This window comes from Chiloscyllium punctatum, chromosome 1 (assembly GCF_047496795.1).
Source record: "Chiloscyllium punctatum isolate Juve2018m chromosome 1, sChiPun1.3, whole genome shotgun sequence".
In the NCBI taxonomy this organism is placed as follows: Eukaryota; Metazoa; Chordata; class Chondrichthyes; order Orectolobiformes; family Hemiscylliidae; genus Chiloscyllium; species Chiloscyllium punctatum.
The window spans coordinates 24,152,043-24,179,912 of NC_092739.1; the positions used below are offsets into that span (position 1 = coordinate 24,152,043).

General features: G+C 39.8%; 2 protein-coding genes across 7 annotated transcripts in view; one reads left to right on the forward strand and one right to left on the reverse strand.

Annotated features, from left to right (window-relative positions):
- Nucleotides 1-711: 711 nt before the first annotated feature.
- zbtb49 (zinc finger and BTB domain containing 49) lies at nucleotides 712-26,236 on the reverse strand. 4 transcript variants are annotated; one of them, XM_072578358.1, is made up of 8 exons: nucleotides 26,043-26,229; nucleotides 19,552-19,721; nucleotides 16,967-18,150; nucleotides 11,603-11,649; nucleotides 6,444-6,517; nucleotides 5,191-5,273; nucleotides 2,792-2,953; nucleotides 715-1,738 (listed from the first exon to the last, which is right to left on the reverse strand). In XM_072578358.1, the coding sequence occupies exons 2-8, from the start codon at nucleotides 19,707-19,709 to the stop codon at nucleotides 1,047-1,049; spliced, it is 2,400 nt and encodes a 799-aa protein (XP_072434459.1). In that variant the 5' UTR covers nucleotides 19,710-19,721; nucleotides 26,043-26,229; the 3' UTR covers nucleotides 715-1,046. The 4 variants fall into 4 exon arrangements, with proteins under 4 accessions (XP_072434723.1, XP_072434459.1, XP_072434546.1 ...); XM_072578445.1 differs by having other exon boundaries at nucleotides 25,601-26,229; XM_072578532.1 differs by lacking the exon at nucleotides 26,043-26,229 and adding an exon at nucleotides 20,957-20,977.
- Nucleotides 26,237-27,870, forward strand: part of lyar (Ly1 antibody reactive homolog (mouse)) — a 39,896-nt gene continuing 38,262 nt past the window's right edge. Inside the window, exon 1 of one of the 3 annotated variants that reach the window (XM_072578850.1) lies at nucleotides 26,237-26,366. The gene's annotated coding sequence lies outside the window, so the exon portion shown is untranslated. The remainder of the gene's footprint in view (nucleotides 26,367-27,870) is intronic. The other 2 variants (XM_072578945.1, XM_072578762.1) reach the window with 2 other exon arrangements.

The following is a 27,870-nucleotide window of genomic DNA, read 5'->3' on the forward strand; positions in this document are numbered from 1 at the left end:
TAGGGGCATCCACAATGCTATTAGGAAGGGAGTTCTAGAATTCTGACCCAGTGAAAATGAAGGAAGAACAATAATCATTCTAAGTCAGGGAGGTGTGGCTTGGAGGGCAATTTGCAAGTAGTAGTGCTCCCATATGTCTGCACCTTTGTTTTTCTAAGTGATTGAGGTCAAAGGTTTGGGAGGTGCTGTCAAAGGGGCCTTGGTGAATTTCTGCTAAATTATGAGATACCAGTCAGGTTGGACAATCTACACCTCTGGAGGCATACAAGGTCTCGTGCTTCAAGTATTTATCTTTCTTGTGCAGCCCTGTCTGAAGGACAGTTTTTTTTCTCATAAGGTACCAATTTCAGATGATTAAAGAAACTACGTTTGGAGTTTTCTATAAATTGAGGAGGTCTAAAGTGGGACAAACGTTTGCAAAATATGCACAAATATTAATGGACTTGTAGTTGCAATTGGAATTTTTTTTAAGTCTGCATACCATCAAAAACAGAAGTGTGCAACATTAACAAAGTAGCTCTTAAAAGCCTTTATAAATACTGTAACGTAAAAGGCTAGATTTTGTGTCATAGTTACATATTTCAGCTGATCCCAATGACAAATAATATTGATCCAAAGAGATCTGGTGTAATGGGTGTAGCAAAGGAAAACTACTCTATGAAATGTCTGTTAGGATTCTGATTTTACCTCTCAAAATGAGAACTAAAAGAAATCAAAGAAAAAGCAACGCCACAAAGTATGTAATTGATAAAGGTCAATGATCATTGCAATTAACTGAAAACAATTATTGCAATTAACTTGTTTTTTTACATTAAAACAAGCTGCTGTAGCATTATATTTCAAGACAGTTAATTAAAAAGATGCACGACCATGTATTGTATGGATCCCACTGACCATAATCTATTAAATATCTAAGTGTATTTATTAAAACTTACAAAAATACATTTCACAAGACTTCTTTCTCCCTCTCAGCAATTATGCCAAAAATAAAACTCAAGTGCAATCTAATGGTTGCTTATATTAGCTAAATTAAGATAAAAAGTCTGTCATTGATCTAATTCATTATCATTTTGTAAGGTTTTCATTGCCAGACCCCACAGTGTTAGGCTGGAGAGGAATGGTCCTTCATTTGTTCGATATGAAACACTAGGTGTGTGATTTCCAAAGGGCACATTAATGTGAATGTCCAGACTTGTCACTGATGATCGCACAGTTGAGGGGTTCTGAGATGGCAGTGACTCTTCAGACCTTGGGCTGCTGTCAACCACATGAGTGTGAGGATGATGGGAAGCTTGAGGCTTGTGAGTTTTAGCAGGACTCAATACCATTTTGTTTTGATGATCATCCACTTGTTGTTGAACCAAAGAATTATATTCAGAATGAGAATCTTCATGCATGGTTGCTGATGCCTCAGTCACCCCAACAGAAGGTGGTTCTGGGTCACCATGAAGCTTGTCTAATGGAGAGACTGGCAGCAGTGCAACTTGCATAGCCTGACTGAGCGGCTCAGAGTCTGGTGACCTTTGCTCTGCAGGCTGACGATAATTTTCCTCAGAGCTGTCAATCTCTTCATTTCTTACGTCATGGTCTCCATTGTACTTGCAGTGCATTCGCTTGTGTCTGTGCAGCACAGCAGAACGGGTGAAGCACTTGCCACATGTCTCACAATTATACGGCCGTTCACCAGTGTGCGTTCGGACATGGCGACGCAAGTCACCAGAACCTGCAAACCGCTTTCCTGCAAGTTAAAAGAAAGGACATAGGAGTAATTGCTAAGTATACTGTGTTTCTGTAACAACACCAAGGAAAAGGTCTTCTAAAAATGCCAGTGCTTGCTCTATAGTGTTCAATGAATTAACATTGAATACATTACTGTTGTCCATCGACTGTGTCTGAAAGTATATTTATCTATGAGTCGGATCATAAAACATATTATCCAATCATCTAAGAACCTGCTGATACAGACTGCTGTGGATCATGAAAGAAAGAATGGACATTTGATTGAGAGGTGTTTATCACCCACAGAAATACATGTCAAGTTTAACAGAAATGCATTAGAAAGAAAAAATGTGTTCTAATAGAATTCCCTTAATGAATTAACCTTGAAGAATTCTCTTCTCTTTTGTTTTGTTGCAGGATCAGACATATACATATCCTCCTATACATTATGAAATATTGACCTAACAGTCTTAGATTCAACCAATTATACATAGCATAGGATTTCAGACAAATACGTTTCTATAAGTATTCCAGCACAAATGATCCTGAGGATAGTATTAAAGATGTTGCAATAAGATCACTTTGAAGAAAAATGAAGTAGACTGAAGTATCTGAATGATAAAGATACTCTTTTTTTTAAAATCACATTCATGATATGGACACAGCCTATATTGCTATAAACAATAAACACAGGCCATAAACTAAACATTCCTTACCCATTGTAAAAATAAAGTACATTATACAAAAAATACAATAACTCTCCAAAACACAAATTCATTGTTTTACGTTTTGGAGATACCTGTGTGTGCCATCAGAATTTAAAATGCAGTACGTTAAGACAACCCCCTTCTTTATCCAGTCAAATCAAACCTTCAATCTCATAATTTATATTGCTCAATACTTTTTTACTGCAATAAGTAAAATATTCAGCACCACCAGAATCCACATAATTTGTGTGGTTCGGTTAATGTTTGATAAAGCTTGCTGAGCTATCAGCAAACCAATGACATTTTACTTGGTTGAAAATATTTCAGAGCGCAAACATTTCTAGATGCTTTAACAATAAACCTACCGCATGTTAAACAATTATATGGCCGCTCTCCTGTATGACGGATTCGGTGTTTAACAAGTTTCCTCTGCATGTTAAAAGACTTTCCGCACTGGTCACAAGTAAACAGTTTATCTGCACTGTGTGTCTTTTTGTGTTCCTTTAAATTACTGAAGTTACTGAAACCTAAAATTTTAACAAGTTAGATTTAAAAGATTCATTGCTACATACTGCAACACAAGTATTCAAAGACTTTGATTAGTTTATTAGTATTGCAAAAAGTATGTCAGTACAGAATCAATACGTAACAGGAAAAGTTGTATGTAAGCTCTTATACTGCTTGTGGGCTAATCTTATTTGATGACCTCAATTAAACCCATCAAACCTTGTATTTTTCTGACATAGGGTGAGATATAAAATCAGAATCCAATAGTGTTACAAGATTTATTTCTTCCATTGTTCAACTAACTGTGCCTTTCTAAATTCCTCTTGAACCTACTCCCAAATGTGAAGCCACTCCTCCCAAAGAAAGGGTATGAAAAGGTTTGCATAGTCCATCAATTTTCTGCACTGAGGAAATGTATGAATGAGAAACAGATGTAGACCACTTAGCCCCTCGCAATACCCCACCATTCAGTAGAATCATGGCTACACTGTTTGAGGTTTGAATTGCACATTTTGGTTTGCCCCTTTGATTCCCTTACCAAACAGGAATCTATGCACACCACTTTATAAATAGTAAAGAGTGGTAATTTATTGTTACATGTATTTGTGAAAATACAGGAGGAAGTGAGGACTGCAGATGCTGCAAAGTCAGAGTCGAAAACTGTCGCTCAGGAAAAGCACAGCAGGTCAGGCAGCATCTGGGAAGCATGAGAGTCGATGTTTCCGGCATTAGCCCTTCATCAGGAATGTGAAAATACAGGAAAATGTGTATAAGTCGCCGTAGTCCGGCACCATTTTAAATACATAAATTATAAACAAATTTAATGCATACAAAGTTAAGGCAACTTTTATTTTTGGTTCCAAACACAGCTTCTTGATTTCATAAGTGGCTACGGGACACCGTTTTACTCCACAGCCGTTAAATATTCAGTGGCCCCACCTCCACCTCTTTCTGAGGCCCTGAGTTCCAAAGTTGGCCATTCCTCAGAAAAACATTCTCTTCATATCTGTTCTAAAAAGGACAACCCTTAAATTTAAAACAGTGCCTCAATGATCTGGACTCATCCACAAAAAGAAGCATCCTTTCTATTTCCACCTGGTCAAGACAATTCAGGGTCTTATATACTTGAATCAAATCACATCTCACTCTTCTAAATTCCAGTGAAAACAAACAACAGTCTGCCTTGAGATTTACAACTCTGATCTTCCATAAAGCTAGTTACTGTTTGCCAGAGTCATGATGGCAGGAAGGGGAGAGGTCAGGCATGTGTCCAGTGGCAAGATCAAAAATAAAATCAAGAAAGCCATACAGGTGAGTTAGTGCTTTTCTCAGAGAGAGAAAGAGAGAGAGAGAGAGAGAGGGGGAGAGGGAGAGGGGAGAGAGAGAGAGAGAGAGGGGGAGAGGGAGAGGGGAGAGAGAGAGAGAGAGAGAGAGAGAGAGGGGGAGAGATTGGCTGACAAGGAGAAGCTCCTCTGTTTGTACTGCTGAGCTGTAGAATGGTTTATTGATAGGTATGGAAGCACAAGGAATAAGAACAGGAAAGTCATGACACACAAAGTGACTAACATTGTCAGTCTGATTGCAGTAATTGGCCAACTGAATAACGTGTTTGGTAGTTTGTTCAAAACAAATGCCACCTGAAGTTGAAGTGAAATGTGAACAGCCTTGACTTTTCATTTGCGACTTGAGTTGTAACCCAGCCCAAAATATTAACTGAAATAGCCTCATTCATTTGAAAGATACAAGATATGAGGGTAGTGTCCAGGGATATGTGTCTGAGCACAAAGGCTTACATGGGACATGGGTTACAACCACAACAAGTTGGCCTTTTGAAGTTGATCCATGCTGACCACCTGACTTTAAAATACGGTGCCTGAATGTTGGAACCCAACTGGTTCCTGAGAAGGACAGAACTTCTTGCCCCAAAATGTGGTGTTTTACCCACTGGCGAATACGTAATAAGTTGAGAAGATGTAATTGTATGGGAAAGCCAGACCTGTGCACCAATGTCCCTCCTGCTTTTACACCTACCTCAATACATAGTCTAAAATAAGAGAACTCTGTCCAGCATGACTAAAAACAGGCACAGCAGTACCAATTTCCTTTTGACTTAATAGTTACAGAGGTTTTGAAGCCAGAATAATGAACCGAGATTGACCCCCATCTCTGCCTACTACAATGGATTTTGGTGTAAAGGTCAGAATTTATACATTAATTGCTTACATAGGAACAGAAATGAAATACTTCAAACACAAACCTCGACCACAAATGTCACAGAGATGAGGTTTTTGACCTGTGTGAATAACAATATGGCGTTGCACATCACCAGACGCAGCAAACCTGAAATAAAGAAGAAGACCTTAGAAAAAGAACAAATTTTGAATTTCTTTGTAAAACAAAGGACCATTTCAACTTTCAAAATACTATTCACTCTCCTGAAGCTAGTGACTTTCTCCTTCTAAAAACATTCATGTAAACAAAAACACCAGGGTAAAATTGCAAGCTACTCATCACAGCTGTGCGTACCATTCAATCTGATCATCTCATTCTGCCTGTAGCTTAGAAATATTACACCATTAAATCACATTCATAGATTTAAAAATGTTTTCACTCTTTTCTTCATCACTTACGCTCTGCATGATATGACAATCATTTTCTAAGATACTCCACACTCTGAATAAATCATGACCTGATTGCCTGGAGAGCTTTGAAAAAATATCTATCCTTATATTCGGGATTTACCAAACTCAGGACTCTCGGCATCTCCATTTATTGTCAACCCAACTTAGCAAATCCCGCCTACCTACCACAGCCTGATCCAACCAGACACAATCAGGTGAACATATGGCAGCAGCAGGTACTCAATTAAATGCTTAAAGGGTAATTAGTCCCTGTACTGGACACACAAACACGTGTAAGTAATGTACGGGCCTTCCCACCGTGTCTGGTGGTGGCTCCACAATGGGAGCTGGTAACCTTGATCCTTTTGAGTCTGTTGAAGAGCCCACTGATGCAAATGGCAAGGTTGCTGTCTGCCCATATATTGGACTTGCATTGCAAATTGAAATGATAGGAATGGATTACTCTAACAGCGAGAGGGCATTAGATTTTTCATTTGCTCCACTGACGCTGATAGTGGCTGCACAGACTCCCTACTGATCCAACATTACAGCTCTCAACAGTGATCCATCTCAACACTGCCAATGCTTCAGAACTTTTAAAAAAAAATTCAGTCATTGGATGTGGGCACTATTGGCTGGGCCAACATTAATTCTCCATCCCTTATTGCCCTTGAACGACACTGAAGTGGGCCATTATGTCCTGCAGTTGCACTTCCAGAGCTCACTCGCTATAAGAGTGGAATAGCGAATGATTCCCATAAAATGAAACACACATCCGACATCTTGGGGTCAGGACACAGAAATGATCCTGTCATAGGTTCCCAATGGTATAGGAAAATTCAACACAATGTATTCCACAACTGAAGTTAAAAAAAGTCACCACAATCACCTTTTGCCACAGATCTCACAAATGTATGGCTTTTCACCAGAGTGTCGTCGTAAATGAGTTTGCAGATTTCCTGCCTGGTAGAAATTAAAGTTGAAATTCAAGTTAATATACTGACATCAACAATTCAGAGATTTGCAAACCCAAACAGGCAATTTCCCACTGTATAAAAATATACATTTATAATTGTCCACATCATTTTTTGATTAAAGCATACTTTATACATGGTCAAGCATGAGGTCAGTCATTGATAGAACTGCCAATCACTTTTAAGATGCAAAAACAGAAATTGTTGGAAAAATTTCAACAGGCCTGGCAGCAGCTGTGCAGAGAAATCAGAGTTAATATTTCAGGTTGTGCGACTCTTCTTCAGAATTTTAAAGATGCTCCTGAGATGCCAGGTCAAGTTTGTAAAAGCTGCCTGCAGGAAGTAGTATGTAATTCAAATGAGAGTAGTTTGGGTCAATTATAGAGTTTCTTCAAAACCCTATTCCCACACTGACACTGAGATTTTCCAGTGAGTAATGTGGGAAAAAGATACTAGCCCCTTATACCATGGCCAGGCAACAAGGCAGGTCCATGTCGGGAATGGATATTCGGGATTAACCCTTTAACAGACCGCCCTGTAACTGCTTTGGGTCGAGTCAGTGGCTTGTTGGGCTAAGGAGGTTTCAAGATCAAGATGGTCAAATTGTAGTGGTTTGGAAACGGGACATAGTGCAATGATGTTGGTTCAGTAGCGTTGAGGTAGAGGGTGTTGGGGATTAAGGGGAAATATTGTTGGGAGTGGGGCATCTGTGGTGAGTCAGGGGTTCAGTTTAGTAGCTACTCAGGAGTTAGAGTAGATTTTTAATCCTCAAACATCTCCTGTTTACTATTAAGCTTATCGAGTGCAGTTCTTCGACATTGACTATATGGGATATTTAGGGATGGTTGCAGATACAGAGGAATTGACTATCAAAGTTTTCAATTTCTTGGAAAGTTTCCTCAGTCAGCTCTGTCAGGAATTTCGCATAGTCTGGCACACAACTCCAGTGTATGCTGCAGAAAAGACAACCTGGCCATTGGAATTTCTGGGTCATAATTATCAAATCCCATCAATATTTTTAAGAAGATTCAAATGGCTGTAATTAGCCAGGCAACTTCTCTACCGTGACAGTGAGGTCAGAAGTTGAAAGTTTGAATGCTTTTCTTCTAAATGTTGAGAATAATCTTGATGTAATCCATTATTTTTGAACACCATAAGAAGTAAGAACAGAAGTAAGCCATTCATTCCATCAAGTCTGTTCCTCAATTCCATTTTACTCCCTTTTCCCCTTAATCACTGATTCACTGCCCGATTAACATCTGAATTCTGAATGAGACAATAAGACAACAGGAGCAGAAAGAGACCATTCAGCCCTTGGAGTCTTGTCTTGAGCTTTCAGCATGACAGTAAACAAAAGAAATACAAATATACATATTGCTCAAATAAATGGTTAGATTGGATTCAATTGTTTCTCTAGCTGACAAAAAAAATTCGATATCTTCGATTGGAGTGCATCAAGAATTAGCTCATGACTGGAAAATAAAGAAGTTTAGCTATTACTGGTAGTTGGGGAAGATGTCCAGAAATATTGAGCAGAACTATGAAGACACTATTTGAGAGATGTCAAGTACAGGAAGATGAATTCACAATAATCAGATACCCAACATTCTGGGCTGTCATGGTACCAGCAAACAAGAAGTTAAAATAGCTTTCTACTGACCATGAAAGTGGATGCAGGTGTAAGGCAAGAATCTTTCTTAGATGATGGAATAATAGAATGTGTAAAATTCACTCATCCGTGTTGTTATGGCTTGAAATCTGTTAATTTGGTATATATATAGTAATAAAATGATGGGAAGCACTGCTAAGGATAATATAATTGTGGTGCTGAAGAGCCAATATAACCATGGCGACAGAATGGTTAGAATAAATTGAGGAGAGTTAAATGTATTTTGTGAGCTCCACGGTGTTATTCTGCTGCAATCTATTGACAGGATGTATGTAGAGATCAAAGATAGAATTAATGTAAATGGCTGATTGAGACTTTACGTGCTTTATCATCCTGGAACGGGGAAATGTGGTGTAATTGAGCATATGTACTCAGACATGACCTTGTAATGCCTCAGCACTGGATTCCCAATATGAACCACTTTCCTTTTTCAATCTGAATTTAGGAGCCGACCAGTACCTCACTTCTGGTGAGGATCTTTCCTTTATGCCCAAAGACTTGAGCAAGGTGACTGTTACCTGTACTGGCCAGTATTCTGATGATAATAAATGCATTTGGCCAACTTCCAATTTTCATAAGATGATTGTAGTGACTGGGACAATTTGCACATTCAGTTCTTTGTAGTTTAGCCTGAAATATCAGCAATGGCTAGCTTTGTTGTGAACTGTATCAGGCTAGTTTCTCCTGTAGTAGCTACTTGATCAGACTGAAATTGAGTAACAACAGGGTGCCATAAACATCTTTCAACAGGCTTGGAGTGGTAACGTCTCCCTGTTTACAATAAAATCCTAGGTGAACCTCCTTCTCCAAACATGCACCAAATGGTGATGTAGGTTCCTGGGTTAACTTTGACAAACATTTCTGGAGGGATCCTGGCCACAAAGAACAGTATTCATGTTGGAACCATTTTCTTGTTATTTCAAAGTAATGTTAACTGTGGCACATTTCATTCACAATCTGAAGTTAGTCGTAATGAGGAGCCAATTCCGCATTAAGGCAAATCCTTGATATAGTTCAGAACCTTGAGGCAACTTTCCACAGACTTTATTCAAAGGGAAAAAAGCCACTTAAACGGTAATGCATTAATGCTCACTGTGATAATGTTTCTTTTTAGACTCCAAATCATAAGAAATTTTGTGGCTTTAATTAATAATAAAACCTGCATATTGAAGCATTGGATGCTTTTTGAAATTTGGCTCTTACTGTGAACAACAGAAAATAAAGCATAAATAAAGAGACTAAAATACATTCTAGTTTCTGCAACAGAGAAGCTGTTGAGGTGAAAAATCCCAGCAAAGGATTAGATTAGATCAGATACCCTACAGTAAGAAAACAAGCCCTTCGGCCCAACAACTCCACACTGACCCTCCAAACAGCAACCCACACAGACCCATTCCCCTATTCTATATTTACTCCTGACTAATGTACCTAACACTATGGGCAATTTAGCATGGCCAATTCACCTGGCCTGAACATCTTTGGATTGTGGGAGGAAACTGGAACACCTGGAGGAAACCCATGTAAACTCCACACAGACAGTCGCCGGAGGCAGGAATCGAACCCGGGTCCCTGGCACTGTGAGGCAACAGTGCTAACCACTGAGCCACCATGCCGCCTGCTAAGGCTCATAAACATAACAGTTTAAAACTTGTTATGAAGTGAGATGCTGATTTTATGTCAGGACATAAAGGCAAAGTGCATTAATTGAACTGGGAATACCAGTCATAACTTTGGCTCTAACTATTCATCTTACTATGTAAGAAAGAGCTTGCATCAAGCTTTGTCTCATCTCATATTTATTTGGTCTATCTGCGGAAATTGAAGGGGTACAAGCAAAAGACATGGGGTTGAATTTTCCCAGTTTTGTTGGCAAATGGTCATTTGTGGGGAGATTCATGGCGAGTGGTCCAGCATGGTCCATGTTGACTTTTATCAAACAATTGTTTGCTCTTCAGCTCCTTAGTCATGCAACTGACCTCTCTGGTAGCTGGCTTCTGCGATTGTGCAGCAGGATGGGCAAAACTGTCATAGCATCACAGTCGATAACAGACCACGTTCTGACATACGTACAGGTCAGTGTGCAAGGATAGTAGCCCTGTGCAGCAATGAAACCTCTGGCATCTGTTTGTGAACCGGCAAACACAGGCGGTTGACCTGTGGTCACATCAGTTTCTCAGAGATGACAAGGATTCAATTGTTATAAGCAATGGAATGGTCACAATAGTTTGAGGCCAAGCTTTGTAGGGTGTATTGTCAGTCAATGTTTGGGCTGTACATGTAGTGCAGAGGCAGACGCATGATATCACTGCACCAATGGATGCCTGACAGCCACTAAGCAGAGCATCACATCATGAACAATGTTAAAAATCACACAACACCAGGTTATAGTCCAACAGGTTTAATTGGAAGCACACTAGCTTTCGGAGCGACGCTCCTTGTCGCTCCGAAAGCTAGTGTGCTTCCAATTAAACCTGTTGGACTATAACCTGGTATTGTGTGATTTTTAACTTTGTACACCCCAGTCCAACACCGGCATTTCCGAATCATCATGAACAATATCCTTGCAGACAAATAAATAAACCTACTCCATCCACTGTGAATGCTTTAGCATCCATTTTGCTTGCTTTTTGAGCAGTTGGAAGTTTGGTCAAAGGTGGCATGCTTGTGCTTTTGTGAGGGTCTGCCCAATAGTCAGGATTAGCCCAAAGCTTCACATTTCGTTTTGCATTGCTACCTCTGTCAAGCCCATCAGCTTTCGGGCTGTTGTTCCGAAAGCAGGAATGGTCGTGTGGTGAGGCTGGTGGTCCGACAATGTCTGGTTGTGTGAATGATATGGTTGTATGAAGGATGGGTGGAAGAGAATGGTGTCCAGGGAACGTGCGGGGAAATGGCACAGCTGAGTGTGGGCACAGAGATGCACGCTGTGAACTGTGGCACTAGGTAACCACTTTAACATACCGGTCAGGAATCTGTGCTGTCGGGTTTCTGAGGGAAGGAAAGCAAGGATAGAGAGCAGAACAGAAATTAAGTGACATTAAAGTGACATTAGCTATTAATGAGACGCAAACACAAGGTAGTCATTGCTCATTAGAAAGGTTCAGAACTTCCTGCCTAAACAGCAAGGGGGGAAATAAAAAATCAGCAAATCTTCTTTCAACATTGAGAATCTGTTTCTTATTATTGCCAGTTTTTCCCCCAACTCTCTCACTATTGCCCACATTGTTCAGGGCTTGGGGAAATCCTACCCTTGGAGACTACCATTGTTAAATCACTGGGTTAAATTATTGAAATCCAAGAGGATATCAATCCAACAAACCCAGCACCACTGACAAGGTGCTAATATTTGTACGCTTCAATTCTATTTTTTTTTAAAACAGCAAACAAAAAGTCAGAAATAACTTTTACCTGTGAAAAGTGTTTCCCACAGATGTTGCATTCAAACGGTTTTTCTCCTGTTGAAATACAATGAAATACATATATTAAGAAGATAGACAAAATTATTCCTAGTGGACACAACCTTCTTTGTACATGTGTACTGATTATCTACAATATTAAGCAAATACAGAATTCACAAGCAGTTCTGTATACTATCACAACATCTGTAGTTTAGTTAATCATTACAAAGGCTACTACCTAGCTTCCCTATAAATGAAACCGTGACGTTAGAATACGTTCTACTCATTTTTACCTGTTTGAACACAATGAAGATACTGACCGCATGATTAATAGCGGTCTTGGGATTCTACCAAATCAGAACATTGGTGTTCTTCTGTAGCTTTACTTAGAAATATTTTACAACATTGAGCAGATTAAAATAATCTATCTTCATATAGTTTGTACTAATTATATTTCCATATTCTTTTTACATATGTAAGTGTGAAAGATTTACTTGGGGTAAACGGATTTATCTAAAGTAGATAAAACAGTCCTCTTGAAACAATTTCCCTGTCAACTAAATGGGCTGAAAATTGGTTCAGGTTGTGGAGTTTCAGAACTCTGCTGCACAAACCACATGAAATCCTCAGGACAGCGAGCGCTGTCAGGCACTACCTGCTCAACCAGTGTCTGCAGACGATAGCATTGAAGCAACCCACGACGTTAGCAACCTGTGATGGTTTTGCTGCTGAGAAAAAAATCAATGTGGTTGTGCTACGTAAGTGAATTTTTTTTAGCCCTAAGGAGTACATTTTCTAAGCAGTTGCATTTGTGTTTGACCACTTTGCAAATAGAGTTATAGAGATGTACAGCCCAGAAACAGACCCTTCAGTCCAACTTGTCCATGCTGACCAGATATCCTAACCTAATCTGGTCCCATTTGCCAGCACTTGGCCCATATCCCCCTAAACCATTTCTATTCATATACCCATCTAGATGCCTTTTAAATGTTCTAATTGTATGAGCCTCCACCACTTTCTCTGGCAGTCCATTCCATACACGCACCATCCACTGTGTGAAAATTATGTCCCTTTGGTCCCTTTTAAATCTTTATCCTCTCATCTTAAACCTATGCCCTCTAGTTCTGAACTCCCCCACCACAGTGAAAAGACCTTGTCTATTTATCCTATCCATGCCCCTCACGATTTTACATACTTTGATAAGGTCACCCCTCAGCCTCCGATGCTCCAAGGAAAACAGCCCCAGCTTATTCAGCCTCTCCCTATAGCTCAAATCCTCCAACTCTGGCAACATCCTTGTAAATCTTTTCTGAACCTTTCAAGTTTCACAACATCCTTCTAATACAAGGGAAACCAGAATTGCACATCATATTCCAAAGGTAGCCTAACCATGACGCCACTTCAAAATTAATTTATGAATATTGCATACATATCATTACATACATTTATTATATACAGTCCTGGTCACCCCATTACGGGAAGGATGTGGACATACTGGAAAAGATGCAGAGGAGATTTATCAGGATGTTGCTTGGTCTGGAGGGAAGGTCTTATGAGGAAAGGCTGAGGGACTTGGTTCTGTTCTCATTGAAGAGAAGATGGCTAAGAGGGGATTTAATAGAAACATACAATATGATCAGAAGAATAGATAGATAGAGACATACAATATGATCAGAGGAATAGATAGATAGATAGATAGATATCAGGGCCTGTTCTGCGCTGTATTGTTCTTTGTTCTATGTGAAGGACTGGGACATCTGAATGTGTGGAAGCCACTCTCTTTCATATTTGCAGCATTTAGGGTCACAGGAAAACTGTCTCATCAGAACTCTTTGCTGAACTGTGACAAGCGAGAGGATGGGTAGAATTTAGATATTTTGGGATAGATGATAAATGCTGGCCTAATCAGCAATGCCCAAATTCCATGATCAAATAAGAAAAAAAAAACTCAAGAAATAAATATGGGAAAAAGAGACAAACATTTGTCCACTAATGATGAAAATTCGCCAATACTGATTCAGGGCATGAAAATACATCAGAAATATAATAAACAGACATAGCCTAGAAGCTAATGTTGATCATCTGTACATTAATCCTTCTTAACCTTTAGTCACAATTGATAAGCCTTCAACGTAAGATGGCGTTTGATGCCAGTGAATCATAAAAACATAGTACCAAAAGGTACTGCCACCATAAAAGGTCCTAAAATGAAAAATAACCCACATTTTATGTTTATTCAAACATGATAATTTGGAGTAATTTCAATGTAATAATCCCCTTATTTGATTTTAAATAGTACATTCTAGAAATCCAAGCTTCTCTTGTAGTTTCAAACTGACACCAGGCTTACATTACAGCCTTCTAATGGTTTCCAAGCACCAATCATTCTAAAGCACTAACACCAGGACTAAACATTATCTGATATATTCTGGACAACGGGGAAATTACAATATAACTTCATACAAAAGGAAGGCTTCTATTTTTGTGAGCAGCTTGGAGAGTCTATAAAATCCCAATGAGAAAGGGAGAATATCCTGCTAATACAATTACATTTTGCGGTGACTTCTAGTCATATTGTTGATAAAATTATCAATTAAGTTAACCTTCATATCTGAAGGGAAGTTGGTCACTTCTGTGAACAGGAAATGAAGATTGGATCACCATCAATCCAAAATAGTGCCTATGGAATATTGTACAATAACTTTAATCAAGCACAACTCTGAGGTTCCAGCAGTTTACTGTGGAGAAAGATATGGAAGATAGAGAACATGGGGAAATAATTAGTGACATCAGAGGTCACAGAGGTGGAGGTGGTGGATGTCTTAAAACACATAAAGGTGGATAAATCCCCTAGACTAGAACTCTGTGGGAAGCTAGAGAAGTGATTGCTGGGCCCCTTGCTAAGATATTTAGATCATCACAGGTGAGGTACTGGAAGACTGGAGTATGGCTAATGTGGTGTCACTATTTAAGAAGGGTGATAAAGAAAAGACAGGGAAGTATTGACCGGTGAGTCTGACATCAGTGGTGGGCAAACTGTTGGAGGGAATCCTGAGGACCAGATTTACGTGTATTTGGAAAGGCAAGGACTGATTAGGGACAGTCAACATGGCTTTGTGCGTGGGAAATCATGTCTCAAAAATTTGATTGAGTTTTTGAAACTGATGAGGACAGAGCTGTGGACATGATCTATATAGACTTTAGTAAAGCATTCGGCAAGGTTCCTCATGGTAGACTGGTTAGCAAGGTTAGATCACATGGAGTACAGGAATAACTAACCATTTGGATACAGAACTGGCTCGAATGAAGAAGACAGAGCGCGGTAGTGGAGGGTTGCTTTTCAGGCTGGAGGCCTGTGACTAGTGGAGTGCCACAAGGATCGGTGCTGAGTCCATTTATATAAACTACTTGGATGTGAACATAGATGGTTAGTAAGTTTGAGACCTTGGAATGCATGTTCATAGTTCGTTGAAAGTGGAGTTGCAGGTAGCTAGGATAGCGAAGGAGGTGTTTAGTATGCTTTCCTTTAGTGGTCCATGCATGAGCATAGGAGTTGAGAGGTCATGTTGCAGCTGTACAGGACATTGATTAGTCCACTTTGGAATACTGAATCAAATTCTGATCTCCCTCCTATCAGAAGGATGTCGTGAAATGTGAAAGGGTTCAGAAAAGATTTACAAAGATGTTGCCAAGGTTGGTGGATTTGAACCATAGGTAGAGGCTGAATAGGCTGGGGCTGTTTTCCCGAGAGTGTCGGAGGCTGAGGGGTGACCTTATAGAGGTTTATAAAATCATGAAAGACATGGATAAGATAAATAGACAAAGTCATTTCCCAGGGGTGGGGGGGGGGGAGTCCAGAACTAGAGGGCATAGGTTTAGGGTGAGAGGGAAAAGATTTAAAAGGGACCTAAGGGGCAACTGTTTCATGCAGAGGGTGGTGCTTGTATGGAATGAGCTGCCAGAGGAAGTGGTGGAGGCTGGTACAATTGCAACATTTTAGAGGCATTTGGATGGATATATGAATAGGAAGCTGGTACAATTATAACATTTCAAAGGCATTTGGATGAGTAAGTGAATAGGAAGGGTTTAGAGGGATATGGGCCAAGTGCTGGCAAATGGAACTAGATTAATTTAGGATATCTGGTCAGCATGGGCGAATTGGATTGAAGAGTTTGTTTCCTTGCTGTTCATCTCTATGACTCTACAACTGTAATATTTTGCTTCTATAACAATGCAGTTGCCAATTCCATGATACCATTAGACATAGGAGCAAAATTAGGTCATTCAACCCATAGATAATATGTTTCTCAACTCCATTCTCCTGGCTCCTCCCAGCTTCTCCTTGTAACCATGATCCTCTTGTTAATCAAGAACCTATCTATCTGTGTTAAATACACTATATAACTTGCCCTCCACAGCCCTCTGTCACAACAAATTCCCCAGATTATCTACCCTCTGTCTGAAGAAACTCCCCCTCATCTCAGTTATAAACGTTCATTCCTTGACTCTGAGGCTGTATCCTTAGATCCTACTGGAAAAGTCTTCTCCGCATCCACTCTTCCCAGGTCTCTCAGTATTCTCTAAGTTTCAATCAGATCCCCCTTCATCCTTCTAAACTCCAGAGTACAGAACCAGAGTCCTCAACCGTTCTTCATACGACAAGCCCTTCATCAACAGATCTTCTCTGGATCCCCTCCAAAGCCAGCCAGCATATCCTTCCTTAGATACAGGGTCCAAAATTGCTCACAAAATCCCAAATGTGGTCCAACCAGAGCCTTATACAGCTTCAGCTGTATATATCTGCTCTGGTATTCTGTTGAAATGAATGCTAACATTGCATTTGCCTTTCTAACTGCCAAGTGAACCTGCATGTTAACCTTAAGACAATCGTGAACTAGGAATCCCAAGTCCCTTTGTGCTTCAGATTTCCAAAGCCTTTCCCCTTTTAGAAAATAGTCTACATTTCTATTCTTTCTAACCAAATGCATAACATCACTTTTCCACATTGCATTTCTTCATTGCCCACTAGCCTGTCCAAGTCCTTCTGCAGCCTCCTTGCTTCCTCAACACCTCCTGCCCACCACCTATTTTTGTGTCATCTGCATGTAAGTGTTTCATGTCCCTAAAGTACACCTTTTTCCTTCTGTATTCAAGCTCCCAGTAAAGCAGTATTTACCACTTCACTATCTGAACTGGTCTTGGTATCACATATCCATGTCTTGGAAAAACAGTGGCAGAAAGTGGGAAGACAGTGTCCACTAAGGAAGGTTGCATAGGAAATGGCGTGATATATTGGGGAGAACTAGCCTTTAGCAAATAAACTAGCAAGTCAAGCATAAAGGCTAAAATGGAGTATTCCCAACACTTACTATACCTGTATGGGAACGTCTGTGTAGTTCCAGATTGCTCGGGTGTTTAAAAGTTTTCCCACATAGTTCACAACAATATTGCTTCTGTGACTGACAAAACTGGGACTGAACATTTGAATTATTTAAAGACTGATCAAGAACTTCCTCAGAATCTCCAGTAGCTCCATGGTCAACCGGTCCTAGATCACTTTCTCTCAAAGGTGAGTCAGTCAGTTTTACTTGTTCCTGATCCTTCTCCCCAACACAATTGCCTTGTCCTAAATTCTCTTTGGGGAGCTCCCTTGAACTGTGTCCATTTACATTCTCAGCTTCGGATATTTCATTCACTTTAGGGAGCACAGAAGGTGCCTCGAGCAGTTTCTTGGGCCACAAATAATCATACTTCTTCAGAGGGACTTTCTTTTTCACGTGAGGCAATTGTCTCATTGGTTGAGGTTCAATGTCCCCCACACTCTGACTAAAGGACCATCTTTCTTCTGTGTGCATCGTCATGCCTGATGAGGACTGCTCCTCAGCAGCACTGTTGCATTCAGTAGGCTCAAGGGAAGATACATCCTTCGTGGTTACTGCTGTACTTATACCATTGTTGAGATCCATTCTTCTTTGCTCCCCTTGATTACTATCGAAAAAAGGTGACAGATTTTGTTTGAACATTTCTTTACCGTAACAGTTGTACAATTTAGAAGGCTGTTGAGCATTTTGCCTCATTGGATAATCTGAAGAAGTCCTGTCTGGGAGTCCAGGATTTTGATTCTGCAAAGTTGCTGATATTTCAGCTTGAGAAATCTCTGGCAGTGGTCTAAATAAAAGCCCCAGCTCCTGAGGTTTATGGATATGAGTCTGTATCCCAAATGAGCAGTCATGGTTTATCTCAGTACCATCTGTATTCTCCAGCATATCCTCTGTGTTGGTTGTCAGGGCCCCATGCAGCGGAATACTGCCAACAGCTGACAAGTTGCTGCTATCACCAATGACATTTGCTGAAGCCTTTAGGAAAGTATAGCATAGACTGAGTACATTTGGTACTTGCAAACACTGAGCAATGTCCAACACCGCCTGGACATTTTCATGGCTTAGATCAAGGTGCGAAGTATACATAAAATCCAGAATCTGGCCAATGCCACCAATATTTTTAATATCCAAATGGAAGACATCACGACTCTGGCCTGAAGAATTTTGAAATAAGGTCCTGAAAGATTAGAGACAGAACACAAAATTACTTCAAGTTGAAAAACTTGCAATTCGGTGTTACTCACCATAGATCATACAGTCATAGAATCCCTACAGTGTTGAAACAGACCCTTTGGCCCAACAAGATCACACCAAACCTCCAAAGAGTAACCCATCCAGATCCATTCCCCTACCCTATTATCCTATATTTACCCCTTACTAATGCACCTAACCTACACATCCCTGAACACTATGGACAATTTAGCATGGCCAATTCACCTAACCTGCACATCTTTGGATTGTGGAAGGAAACTGGAGCAGCCAGAGGAAACCCATTCAGACACAAGGTTTGCGCTGGAATTGAACCCGGGTCCCTGACACTGTGAGTCAGCAGTGCTAACCGCTGAGCCATCATGCCACCTCTCAAATAGTTTTACTAAAAACGAGCCAAAGTATTAGACCCTAAACAGCCATGGCATTTTCTGCAGTAGTGAACATGTGAAACTTGACACTTTCAGTTCATTCAGTACTGTAGTTACAGTAAAGCAATTTAAGAATACATTAAAGGCATTCAAGGTAGTTCTCAGCAAGAATATTTTTGACAACTAATAATTATAACTGGATGATAAAACTCTACTCCCTAGATCTCTTTCGAGATGATTTACCACCAGTTTTAACTAAATTCTTGGCAGGGAAACGGTTATAGTTTGATGTTGAGATTAACAATCCAATGGCTTCATCTGATAACTGTGACCGACTGGGAATGGATTTCTCAGGACAGGAGTGAAGGAGGGTGGTGGACTGACAGAGAAAATTACCATCAAAGGTCCATAATTTATTTTGAATTTAAAGCACTTGAAAATGTACATGTAAAATTTAATTAACGATTTCTAGATTATTTAAACAACAATAGCCTTCCCAACAGCTTCTAAACTAAAAATGTGTGGTGCGTTAAATATAATTTGGAACTAAAATGCAAACAGATTGACTTCAAATATCTGAAGTAATTACAAATAGCTGAGGGTCCAAGCAATATTAGGTGGGTTCTGGCACATTGTAATGTGAATTATAGTGTTAAAGTGAATTGTAGTGTTATAGAACAAAGTTAAATAAGAAAACTTTGAAACATGCACAATAAAATAAATGTTTCTCTTTCAACAATCTAATCAAAGCTCATGGGCAGCTCAAACACTGCAATTAGGTGTTGTGAGGTGGGGAAAATTTTGTAAGGAGTACCTGTGGCACTTCAAGAAAGTTGTTGCTATATGTAAGATTAATAATGTATTATATGCACATAAACAATGCTATGGGTGGACATGATCATTAGCAAAGACTGGTTGAGATGAAAATATAGACTTTCAGCCCTAGTCTAAGTCCAGCACAGAATTCAAATTACACGTCATACATAGTTCATACCTACCTAAAGTACTGGCTGAATGCAGCCAACACGTTCTTATGAGCCTTAAAGCAGACACCCTTCACCACTAACATGCAGTCACACAGGAAGCCTTGGATACGCTGCTCATGAAGCTGCTGTAAGAGATGGCAGCTGTGGTTTCCCAGCACTTCAGCTGCCATACTTTAGCTGACCTAGAACAGGAAAGAAACACTGACTTAACAGTTTTATAAAATGGTACAGAATCAATCAGTTGGAAGGAACTTGGTTTTATTCATACAACAGGACGGCTCAAACTCAATTTAGACAGAAAGTCACTCATCATGGCTTACAATTCACACAAGAGATTTTGCAAATTTAGACCATAAGACATAGGAGCAGAAATTAGTCATTCAGCCCATCGAGTGTGCTCTCCCATTCAATCATGACTGGCACTAAAACAAAATGATCAACAGGTATAGTTTTGCTTTAGTTAAAATGTGCAAGGTTCAAAAAAACTTCTGATGTGCTATTAGCGGGTTACGGTTTGCTTTCATCAAAGCACTGGGTAGGAATCACTGGTCAGGACTTCTTGTTGCATTAAATGGACTACACAAATACAAGTTGTTGGAGTAAAGGTTGGAAGTTCAAAGATATTACATCCTCCCTGGTTACAGTATGGTTTTATCGTAAAAAAAGATAATTGAGATTTTCATCCAGCACTATTTTCTAAAACTGGATGAAAATGAAGAAAATAGGGAGGAATTAGGTGAATATAAAGAGGATTTGATATTTCTGTAAGAAATTCCAGCTCAGAATACAGGTTGTTCTGCTAGAACACGTTTCGTTTACGCAAATTTGCTGTAATGCGATTGATGAATTAGGAACACTGTTTCTAAAGTGCATCCTTTTAAAACATGTGTTGGTTGTACCATGATTACACTGTTTCTAAAGCATAATTTTTCTATAATGTGGGGCTGCACAAGAATGCAACCATTGTGTTGTAGATGAACTACCTGTACATGATCAATTACTTTTGTAACCAAATGATAATGTTTGACTGCAGTGAAACTTAATAGTGCTTGAGCTTTAATTTGACTACTTTAATCTAGAAGAATAAGTGCCACCTCACCTTAATTTTGGATTAAAACTTAACTAACCATGGACAGAGCGAGAAATCATAGTTAATTCAATATTCAATACCTGTTTTTCTAAAGACATTTGTTTCAACTTTCAATGTGATTTTAAACAATTATCTCTTTGCCAGAAATACACCATATCTAATATCTTATAATTATGTAAAAATTCATCCACAATTATAATGTTTTTTTCAAAACACTTTTCAGAACTATAACATATTTGTGGGCATGGAGGATTTTTTTAATCCCTTTATTACAGAATATCTTTCACATTTCTAGATTAAAAAGTAACGTGATTTGAGGATTCCCACCTTGCAAGTATTTTTAACCTTCCCAAGTTTAGGCCGAGTAACTCAATTTAATTGCATGAGCAACAGTTTGGATGCTCAAAGACATAACAAAGGACTAATGCTTCCTTTCGACGTCATGGTGTCTGGATCTGTTCAGGGGCTCCAAAGGGAGGCAAGCCAGGATTTTGTATAACTGCAACATACTTTCTGCTCTCTTGTACTCCAGTTCTCTAGATATAAGGACAGCATTCCACTGGCTTTCTTGTGGCATACAAATGAGAAACAAAAGACAATCAGAGTTGAATGATTGAGGTATATGTGGAAAGAAATATCATAGCAAAGAGTGAAATAGTGGTGAGCAGAGTTTTTGAAGAGTTCAGAGGAGTGAAATAAGCTGTATAGAGGTCATATTTAGGGATGTGAAAACACTATTAATTAAGTGAAGTTGTCAATGTGATTATTTTGAAAGAGATTGGGCATACATTTGACTTGATACTGTAAAAGAGCAATCGTGAATAGGCAAACTATTTTACATTGGTTGTAATTTTTACATCCATTTCTTTTCAATTAAAAAAAGGGAAAATAAATGTCAGGAGAAATATAAAACAGCAGCAAGATTCACTTTCACACAAGGAATTTCCTCCCCAAGAGTATCATGAGTCTACCTCCAGCATGAGACTGTAGTGTTTCAAGAAGGCAGCTCAGCACCACCTTCTCAAGGGCAACTAAGGATGGACAATAAATGCCGGCCAGCCAACAAAGCCCACATTCCATAAGTCAATTAAAACATGAAGTTGCTCAAGTACAAGACCATTCAGCAGTTTCAAATAGCTGAGAAAGGAAAACCCAACTTATATATAACTTCCCAGCTTGCTGTCCTGAATTACAATTTTGTACATCTTAACTTTCCAAATGATCAATTCCTAATCTTTACAGTTCCTTTACACTCTTGTGATATTGCTGATAAAAATAGAGGCCCATGGTCAATCAACAGGAAAGCAGATAGCAGACATCAAGTACAGTGGCACTTGGATTAACAAAGATGCTTATGGTTTTTGGTCTCTCAGGGAATTAAGGCATTGGAGGAAGTAGGAAAAAGGAATTTATGTCAAACATGAGCCATAATCATACTGAATGTTAGAAGAGACGCAAAAATGTATATGGTTTACTCCTACTCCTTAGATTGAAGCTGTAATTAGTCCATACATTTGACACAACATTGAAAAGTTGAAACCAACACCCCTGTAATTTGTTCTATGGTTTCTTCTTCAAGCTAGGCAAAAGTGAGGACTGCAGAAGCTGGAAACCAGAGTTTAGATCGGAGTGGTGCTGGAAAAGCACAGGAGGTCAGGCAGCATCCGAGGAGCAGGAAAATCGATGTTTCGGGCAAAAGCCCTTCAGCAGGAATAGAGGCAGGAAGCCACCAGGGTGGAGAGATAAATGGGGAGTGGGGCTGGGGTGAAGGTTGCAAAGAATACAATAGGTGAATGGGGTGGGGATGGAGGTGAAATTAAACAACTAAGCAATGTTCCCCATTTTAACACTTAAAATAGCAAACATTGTGTGAGCTTTTCCTGCAGTTTTGGAGGGGAACTAAACTTTTAGATGTCAGCTGTCTCAAAATAAGATGATTCAAGTGTGATAGCTCTGGGTGGGAAAAGTGCAGAATGCAGCACCAAAAGATTTAAAATTGGACAGGACAAGGAGGCTTGAGGTCTTTCAAGAATAAGTGAAGATGCTGGATCTAAACAGACTTTGAAATGTGTGAAGAAACGTCGCAAAGCAGGTTGCTTTAGGTAAGGTAAATTCCAATGTGTTGGGTATATTGAGTGACTACCATCAATGAAAGAACAGGAGAAATGAAATGCACAGCAGACCTGAGTTGACATAACAGAAGGAACAAAGATTTTATAGACAAGAATTTTGAAGTTAACATTGCAGAGCAACAGGGTGGTAATAAAGGTTGACAAGAACCAGCGTAGTAGATGTATGGGGCTTTAAGAAGGATGGTGGGCTATGCTGCAATTTTAAGGATGTGTTGAGTTTATGGTGGATTCCAGGAAACGATGAACAAAGTGTTGAAAAAGTAAAGACGTGAACGATGATTTTCAGTTGCAGTGGATAAAGAGTAGAGATGACAAAAATATTTGAAGCGAAGGTTGGTGGTTATGCAGCAGCGTCGGATATGAAGTTTTGTGTCTCAGCTCAGGAAGAAATGGAGCATTAAGAGTCCGGGGAAAATTGGGGCAAGCTTTGAAAATGCATTCCGTTCTTACTTATACACTGCTTAATTTCTGTTGAAGAATAGAATGTCAAGCCTTGACAATTATTGACATTATTTTATACTCCTCATTATTAAGAAAGTACTCTCCATGTTATTCATAATTTAGATAGCGGTTTAGTAACACTGGTTCAATATAATACTTAATTGGAAAAATTTAGAAGTGAGAATTATTTGCTATACATTATAAGGAAGTACTGAAATTAAACTAAATCCAATAGTATTAGCATTTCTTTTTAATTTTCAGCTAATACTTCACATATCTCAAATTGCGGCTTTTCCTCTGACAATTAGCAATGCTGTTGACTACATTAATGAGAGGAATGCCACATTCCTAAAGATACTAGAATCAAAAACTACATTAAAAATTGACATTTTTTAAAAATATTAAGCATGAAGAGATCAGACCTTAAAATCCATCACAGATAAGTAAGGATAAAGCTTTTTGTATACTGTTAAGGTGCAAAGTAAATGAAAATCGTACAATTTTTCCACAGAGTTTGACAAGGAATGGGGGTGACAAATGTAAATGTCTCCTAAGATCAGGTGCCAACCTGCCTCTATTTCACAGCTTTGACTGCGGACTGTGGCTCAGAAGAAGCACTGTCTCCCAGATATTTTGAAGCCTTTCACACCCTGTAAGAAGTTTGTCATTTAGATGTCCTCTTGACATCTTTTCTTCTTTCACTGGTTCCATGAACACTTCCTTCAGCATCGCGACCCTTTTGATACTTAACCTCTCTTGCTTTCCATCCAACACAGATCTGCCCCTCTGTTCTGTAACCTATTCTTTCATTTGTTTAAAACCTTAAACATCTCTAACTTTTGCTAATTCTGAAGAATAGTCATCAACCTGAAACATTAACTCTGTTTCTCTCTCTATAGATACTTGCTGACCTGTTCAGTAATTTCCAGCGTTTTCTGCTTTAAAACATTCCACGTCATGAAGAATAACAAAACAAAAACAAAATGTGGTGGATTAAAATGTTGTTTAATTGCAATTATTGTTAGTGGTGACAGATGGACTAGATCTAGGTTTGTTAGTGCGAAATGACATGTAAAATAGCGAGAAGAACTAGCCATTTGGATACAGAACTGGCTCAAAGGTAGAAGACAGAGGGTGGTGGTGGAGGGTTGTTTCTCAGACTGGAGGCCTGTGACCAGTGGAGTGCCACAAGGATCCACTACTTTTTGTCATTTATATAAATGATGTAGGTGTGAACTTAACAGGTTTAGTTAGTAAGTTTGCAGGTTACACCAAAATTGGAGGTGTAGTGGATAGTGAAGAAGGTTACCTTGAATTACAATGGGATCTTGATCAGATGAGCCAATGAGCGGCAGATGGAGTTTAATTTAGATAAATGTGAGGTGTTGTATTTTTGGAAAGCAAACCTGAGTTGGACTTATACACTAAATGGTAAGATCCTAGGGAGTGTTGCTGAACAAAGAGACCTTGGAGTGCAGGTTCATAGCTCCTTGAAAGTGGAGTCACAAGTAGATAGGATAGTGAAGAAGGCATTTGGTATGCTTTCCTTTATTGGTCAGAGTATTGAGTACAGGAGTTGGGAGGTCATCACGTGGCTGCACAGGACATTAGTTAGGTCACTTTTGGAAAACTGCATGCAATTCTGGTCTCATTCCTATCGGGAAGGATGTTGTGAATCTTGAAAGGGTTCAGACAAAATTTACAAGGATGTTGCCAGGGTTGGAGGATTTGAGCTATTGGGAGAGGTTGAATAGGCTGGGGCTGTTTTCCCTGGAGCATTGGAGGCTGAGGGGTGACCTTATAGGGGTTTGTAAAATCATGAGGGGCATGGATAGGGTAAATAGACAAGGTCTTTTCCCTGCCGTTGGGGAGTGCAGAACTAGAGGGCATAGGTTTAGGGTGAGAGGGAAAAGATATATAAGAGACCTAAAAGGTAACGTTTTCACACACAGGGTGGTGCGTGTATGGAATGAGCTGCCAGAGGAAGTGGTGGAGGCTGGGACAATTGCAACATTTAAAAGGCATATGAATAGGAAGGATTTGGAGGGAAATGGGCTGGGTGCTAGCAGGTGAGACTAGATTGGGTTGGGATATCTGGTTGGCATGGACGAGTCAGACCAAAGGGTCTGTTTCCGTGCTGTACATCTTTATGACTCTGAGAAGGGCTGCTCTACATAGCTCTGCAATTATCTTGTCTGTATTGACAGCTTCTTTAGTATCCCTGTATTACATTCCCCATCAAAGTTAAATGCTTTAAGTCATAACACCCTTAATCACATCTAGTCAAAAAATTAACAAATTCTGAGTGAATATGCTAAACACTTAAAAGATTAAAATAAATTCCATAAAGTGAATGAAGTTTTTTTTTAGAAAAAGCAACAAGATACTATCATAGTACCTTCAAAATTAAAATGAAAAGCTAAGGGTTTTCCATTCTGCTTTCCTCCTGAACAGATTTTCATCCTGCAGTACAGATTATGATCCTCAATCACAGTCCATCCTTTCTCGCTATAACCACTGTCAAGCCCAAGGAGAGGGTTTCCAGGACAACAATTAGTAAAAGGGACCCGGGGCCTAGAATGTACGAGCATGGGAGAGGCACAAAGCAACCAGATGGCGGAACGTGCAAACAGGAGGAAGAGGGGAAGCTGTTAGAGGAGAACGACAACCGAACCAGCTGATGCTGTAGCTCCTCTGAACCCCTTTCCCAGTCGTTTAGGTCACAGTTAAAAGGAGCCATCCTCCTCCGCTGTTTTGGACTGGGCGATACCCATTTGCAACAAACGATTGGAACCTTCCCCGGACCGGGCTGCGTTCCATTCCTGGGCAAGGTTCTTTACCTGATTGTTTACAGATTCCGCTCCCTCGTGTCGCCCGTGCTGCCCTGGCCCCCGGTTTCTGGCATCTCTATTCCCCTTCTCCCTTTGACAGTGAGCCCTATAGGAACGCTGCACCCGGAACCTCAGTGATGGAGGAGGTGGTGAGGACACAGGGGAAGAGTCGGAGTGTTGCACCTTGTTCCGGTACCACACGTGTGAGTTCGGGTGCGTTGTGAGGTGTGAGGGGTGAGGGGTGAGGGGGCTGCTTGAGGAGGGCAAAGAGCAGACGGTGCATCCTCGCTGAGCAAGTTTTAGGTCCTGTACCGCAGCGAGCGGAATCGAAGGGTAACTCATTCCATTTCAGATTGTTCCTGGTTTTTTTTTGGTAATGTTGATTCTAGAACTTGTCTGGCTTCCTGCTGCAAGTTGAACAAAATTTTTAAGTCGTTTGTAAATGTACTTTAATCGAAACAGGGCCTTCGGGTTTAACAAAACCCACCTTCAACAGTGCTGCATTCCTTCAGTAAAGACCCACTGAGGGGTAAGCTGCATTGCTCCCCTCTCCCCACTTGAGTTGTCAACTTTTATTCTGTACTTTGCATTACACTTCACCCCACGTGCTTGGTACATGTATTAACATACCTAGAGATGATTTGAAAGTTTCGGTCTCTCAAATGTAATATTTTTTCCTTAATATTTGCAATTAAATAAATGTTTACAGTGTTATAGCATCTTTCACAACCTTAAGACAATCCGAAGTACTTTAGGGTCAGTGAAATCTTTTTGAACTATAGTCATTGTTGTAATGTAGCAGTCAATAAGATCAAAATATAAGTGTTAACTGCATGATAACTTTCCTCTTCAAAGTGATCTTTTAGGCTCTTGTGGAGAGCAAATGCAACTTTAGTTCAATGTTTAAATTGAAAAATGGTACTGCCAACAGTTTTGGGTAAACTATTAAAAAAGGCATGTTCGAGTCTCTAAATTGTCAGAGTAGCCTTGAAGAGTTACTGCAGTGCATTTATAACTAGCACAGACTGCTGCTTCTGTATGTTAGTGGTGAAAGGAGTGAGTGTTAAAAGTGGTGGAAGTGGTGCAACTCAAGTATTCTACTGGTGCTGGATGAGCTCACAATCCCTACCTGAGGCTGCAGTATTTTGAAAAAAAATTTTAGTCTGTCAGCATTGTGATGGGAAATTGCGTTACATGTTCCTGAATTTGCAATTTCTAATTGCAGTAAATATCCACCCAATCTTCTCCAAGGTGAAAGTGAGGACTGCAGATGTTGGAAATCAGAGTCAAGGTTAGAGTGGTGTTGGAAAAGCACAGCAGGTCAGGCAGCATCTGAGGAGCAGGAAAATCGACATTTTGGGCAAAAGCCCTTCATCAGGAATCTCAATCTCTCTTCACGTCAGTTCCAAACAATTCTACTCTCATCTGCCCATCACCATAAACCTTCAGCTTCATTATGAGGAATGTCTTAACTTTCACACTTGTGATCTGTCAATTGATGCTATTGACTGTCAAGTGCTTAACTATTGAATATTGGGAAGAACAAAGCTATCATCTTTGGTTCTTGTCATAGACTATATCCCTCCTCCTGACCACTATCTGAGAGTGCACTCTTGATGCAACCCTGACATCATTTTTAGCCACAAGCTGAATTTATTTTATTTGTCCATGAGATCTGGGCATTGTTGACTCTGCCTGCCTTTGTTGCCTGTCTATAGTTATAAAGTCGTACAGCATGGAAACAGGCTCTTTTGGTCCAACCAGTCTATGCCTAACATAACCTCAAACTAAACTAGTCCTACCTGCCTTCTCCTAGCCCATGTCCCTCCAAATCTTT

Excerpts from the sequence above, each read along its gene's own strand:
- zbtb49 (XM_072578358.1), bottom strand. The coding sequence starts at position 19,709 with ATGGCAGCTGAAGTGCTGGGAAACCACAGCTGCCATCTCTTACAGCAG. Across the intron at positions 6,518-11,602 it reads GTGGGAAACACTTTTCACAG|GCAGGAAATCTGCAAACTCA; the intron begins GTAAAAGTTATT and ends AATTTCTACCAG. Across the intron at positions 1,739-2,791 it reads ATATAATTGTTTAACATGCG|GAAAGCGGTTTGCAGGTTCT; the intron begins GTAGGTTTATTG and ends TTTAACTTGCAG.